General features: G+C 44.8%; 1 protein-coding gene across 1 annotated transcript in view; it reads left to right on the forward strand.

Moving 5' to 3' along the window:
* The first annotated feature begins 3,982 nt into the window (after positions 1 to 3,982).
* The window catches only part of LOC119349599 (ribosomal protein S10, mitochondrial-like), a 4,882-nt gene continuing 3,849 nt past the window's right edge, over positions 3,983 to 5,015 (forward strand). The window contains exons 1-2 of the mRNA XM_037617657.1: positions 3,983 to 4,093; positions 4,197 to 4,291. Of these exons, the coding sequence (XP_037473554.1) occupies positions 4,090 to 4,093; positions 4,197 to 4,291 (99 nt within the window). The 5' untranslated portion in view covers positions 3,983 to 4,089. The remainder of the gene's footprint in view (positions 4,094 to 4,196; positions 4,292 to 5,015) is intronic.

Consider the following 5,015-nt stretch of genomic DNA (forward strand, 5'->3'; position numbering starts at 1 on the left):
CCCTGGTCATACCTGGTCCTTCCTCTAGCGCGCCCCGCAAACCCCCTCTCCCTCCTCTCTTTTCTTTCTTTCTTGAGCAACAAGTACAGATCTTCTTCCTCCTTTCCTCCTCTTTTTCCTCCTTCCTCTTCCTTTTCCGCCCAGATCTGGAGAACCAGGCTGCATCCATGGCGTCTTGACAAAAAGCAACATCAAAAGGTAACCACCGTCCTCCAAAACCTCTGCCCCTCCTCTGTTCGTGATTTGACCAGGAATTTCAAAGAGAGTTCCCCCTTCATCGTGATTTACCTAGAAAAAAAATCAAGTAACTCCCCCCACCCCCCCTCTCTCGTAGGATTTGTAGGTGTGTGCAAAACACTAAGGAACTAATGATCCAATTTTAGGCAATTCTATTGCGTTGACTAAGCAACTGCAAAAACAGTCCCTCCATGCTTGATCATGAACCCCAGCCCCCTCCATGGTTGGAAAACTAAGCAACTGATACTCCAATTTAGGCAATTGCAGTGCGTTTGTTGAGCAAATGCAAAAAAAGAGGGGATATGAACAAAAAAACCTTTTGTCCCTGCTTGAGAGATCAATAAGATTTGTCTGTTCCTGATTTGCAAAACTGAGCATCTATGTGCATAATGTAAGAAAAAAGTGGGGGAGGGGGGCTTTCCAAGCAACTCCCCTCTCTCATAAGGTTTACAGATGTTTGCAAACAAGAAAAACTGAGCAACGGATCCTCCTACTTTAGGCAACTCTATTGTGTTCCTTTAACAACTGCAGAACACTGTGTGTGTGTGGGGGGGGGGGGGAATATGAACAAAAAAAGCTTTGTCCCTACTTGGGAGATGAAGAGGGGTTGTTCTTTTCCTGATTTGCAAAACGAAGCAACTATATGCATTATGTAAGAAAAGGAGAAACAATTTCCAAGCAAACTTCTCCCTCTCATAGGGTTTGCATGATGTTTTGTAGAAAAAACTGAGCAACTACCATTCCAAATTAGGCAAAAAATCTATTGCATTCATTCATCAAACTCTAGACACACAGAGATAAAAAACAAAAAGGTGTGCATCAGGATGTTTGCATTCATCAAACTGCCACTGTCTACATATAGTTCTCAATGATCCATAAAAGCATAGTAAAAACTGAAAAATATAGCATTCACACAAAAGCATTCAAACCTAGTTCAACACATATGCATCTCCTCTCACAAAAAAAAGATGTGAAAAGTAACAGCATTGCATAGAAGATCTGCCTTATCCACACAAAGCTACTACTTTTTTTTTTGAAAAAGGGTCTTCTGCCCACGCTTAGATCTGCCTAACATATGTGCATTTTCCCCCACTGTGAAAAAGCAGTTGTCGCCTCTTGTGTGCCGGTGGTAACAGAAACAACAAAATGTATGACCAAAAAATTGAATTTGTGTGAAAAATAACACAAAAGTTGCCTCTGTTTATCTTTACAGTTGCCTAAAAGAATGTATATGGTTGCCCTGTTTTAATCTAGTACTGCTTTTACCTCAATTTCTCCTCCCAACAAAAAAATATGTTTGTCTTTACTGCATTGTTATTGACAAGAAAAAAAATTGTTTCTGCAGGGTCAGCTGATAAAAAGAACGGAGAGGGACAAGAAAAAAAAAGGATGATTGATCTCAATGAACTACCGGTTGACGTAGAGCCTGTCAACATTTCGGTTGAGTCGGGTGCCCCGTTCTTAAATACAGCCTATAATCAGCAGGATATCCATTTGGAAGAGGGGGTTGGTGAGTCCCCAGACCCCGACATTGGCTCTAATAATTCTCATGTTTCGACCACCCATGTCGCTGCTCCCAACGCTGTAGTTGGTCCTGCTAATGCTACAGTTGATGATGCACCTGACTTGGAAGATGAAGAAGTAGGGTCGCAGCTGCAACTGCCCTATGTTGGTATGCGATTTGACACGCTAGTGGGGGCAAGAGAACACTACAATCACTATGCTCTAGCGGTGGGTTTTTCAATCAAATCAAACACGTCCCACAAGTCGGCATACACAGGTGTGCTGGACAGTTCAATCGGTGCATAGGATACGTTCTCTGGAACCAGTTACCGGTGGCATCTATCCCTTGTGGATCATGAGAAATGAGGCGCCGATTCAAGTGGTTTACTAGAAGTAACAAATGACAGTAAGATCATAGTAAGATAGTGCCATCGATGTTTGTTTTTCATGTTCACTATATAATGGTTAAATTCTCTTTAAGAAAAAGATGATACATCACTATATATTAAGGGGGGAAATTAAAATTTTCAATCCTTAACATTTTCAAAAATATAAAAATGGTCCCTTAACTTCAAAACTAGCAAATCTTAGTCCCTAATTGAAACCAGACAAGTTTAGTCCTTCCTGCTTCTTCGGGTGGTTTCCTGCCGACATGGAGTCATATGCTCAAATGTTTTAGGTGCTTGCAAATTTTCATCGAAAAATATCATCCGACGAGCTCTACATGTGAGCAACAAAACAATGCTCAAAAGTGCTCAATACTTTGAGCAATGAAATCTTTTTCTTGCGTAGAGCTCCTCCTCAAACATTTTTTCAGCATGAAATTTGGCAAGCGCCTACAAAGTTTGAGCATATTTGATGTCACAAAATTTCATATTTAGTTTTCTATTTTTTTGAATTTACGGTTCATGAGGGTTTAGGGACACCCGAGAGCATACATGGCCACCTAGGCTATACCTAGGTTTCGGCCCATGAGCTCACGTACCCGACACATCATGGGCCCCGCCCGACACATCGTTAAACGGAGCGTACCTCACGCAGCACGCCCCAGGCCGTGTCAGGGCCGCGTGGTCAGGCCCATGTTCCGGCACAAGGCGACACATTTCTTTCTAGAATTAATTTTATATAGGCCAAAACAGCCCAAATTGGCCCAGAATCATGTGCTCCATAAGGGATAAATGGGCCATAGGCCCAACGCCTTTAACTAATGTGCTGGGCCTGGAGCAGGACGAGATCACTAATTGAGAAGTACTCTTTGTAATACAAGATGGGAAACTCCCAACTTCCCAGCGGTGAGATTTTTCTTTTTTCGTAGATTCGTTTATACGAAATGTTTTATCTCTTAAACCGTGCATCAAAATCTCGAACCATTTTCATCGTTGGATTCCTCGCGCCGAGATCTTTGAAATTAGATCTCAGGTTGATAGATTTTGATGTAAAAAAATTAACGAAAAAACCAAACAAAAAAACCAAACCGGGAGCATGTTTCCCCCTTTCCAGTAGTCATTTTCGTGAGGCACGTCGAAACTAAAACCATGCCTCTCGCAGAAGCAAAAACTCACGGAAGGAAAAAAATAGAATTTTTTTTGGTTTTCGAGAGGTAGCCGTGCCTCTCGCGGAAGCAAAACCATGTCTCTCACGAAAAAACACGTTTTTTCGTTTTCGTGCGGCACGACCGTGCCTCTCACGGAAGAAAAATCATGTCTCTCATCGAAGAGGAATGTATATATATTTTTTGTTATCGGGAAGCACGGCTGTGCCTCTTGCGGCAGCAAAATCGTGCCTCTCGCGAAAGCAAAATCGTGCCTCTCACGGAAGCAAAACCGTGCCTCTGACGAAGAATGAAAGAAAAACACGTTTTTTCCATTTTTGAGAGGCACGACCATGCCTCCCGCGGAAGCAAAACCGTGCCTTTGACAAAAGAAAAAGAGAAAACATATTTTTCGTTTTTGAGAGACACGGTCGTGCCTCTCATATAAGCAAAATTATACCTCCCTCGAAAGCAAAATCATGCCATCACGTTTTTTCACGCATTTTTTTGATAAAATGTTAAGAAAGACGGGTGGAAAACAAAAAGAAAACACCCAGAACGCAATATATGACGACGGTTGAGAGCGCGCCAAATGGTCTCAGGCCACCCATGTGATTGGTGGGCGTTGCTGTCGGCACGGCACGGCCCGTCCCGTTTATAAACGGGCTGCCGTGGGCCATGGCAGGCACGCTTAATAGGGGCCTAGCTGTGCCGGCCCATTTGGTCAGGCCACTCTCTCTTCAAGCCCTAAGGCTCCACGCTCCCCCTCCCGGCCGCCTCCGCACTCTGCCTTCGCAGCCGCCGCCGCCGCCGCAGCTATGGGTGAGCCCCTCCGTCTACCAGCTCCTCTTCCTCCCGCAACCTGGCCCGTTTGCCTTCTCGCACGTATTATTGCGCGCTCGTTTTGATGGATTCGTGGTGGCAGGCGCGTACAAGTTCGTGTCGGAGCTATGCAGGAGGAAGCAGTCGGACGTGATGAGGTTCGTGCAGCGCAGGGCTCTCGGCTCCCAGGCCAAGCAGGTTCGCTTTCCCTCTTACTCCAGATCCGATCCTCTCCTGTGTTCCTTGTGCGATGCCATGGCTGGGTGCATCTATGTCTGTGATTGCTGGCCTAGGCCGAGTAGTTTTCTTTGTCTGTATTTCTGGTTGTTCGTTGTGCGGGGAAAATGCGTCTTTTCTGCCCCGTCGATGCTAGGTTTAGTTTTAGTTGATGGAAGTTAATTCCTATGCCATTTTTCTGCAATAAACTACAGCTGGTCTTTTGGAACAGATCCGAGCTTACTCCGGTCATGATGCCACCAACAAATGTTTATAAAATACACGCGCGAGGAGACACTATCTGGTTGTCTCTTGCGTTAACTACCAATTTTACAAGCTTTAACCGCTTGTGTTCATTGCCCCGTTGTTTCCGAGTAGTAATTTGGACCACCCCATTCAGTTTATAATATCTGAAACTTATGTACTGCGGACATAGTTAATTGCATCATTCATGTCTAAATTCTTGCCTTGTTTCATTGTTGGATGCCTGTTTCTGTTTCTATGCGAGCCTTGCACACTGAAGCATTTTCATTGGACATATACACAGCTAGTTCCTTGGGTTCATACATTGGATTGAGGGTTCGATTGCTAGTATTAGATGCTACCATTTGGTAAAATGTCCGCTCCCTTCCGCTCCCTCCCGCTAGGGTTCCGCCGCCGCCGCCGGCGGCGCCCTAGCCCCCTCCCGCCGCCGCCGGCCGCCGGC

This window comes from Triticum dicoccoides, chromosome 1B (assembly GCF_002162155.2).
Source record: "Triticum dicoccoides isolate Atlit2015 ecotype Zavitan chromosome 1B, WEW_v2.0, whole genome shotgun sequence".
NCBI lineage: Eukaryota > Viridiplantae > Streptophyta > Magnoliopsida > Poales > Poaceae > Triticum > Triticum dicoccoides.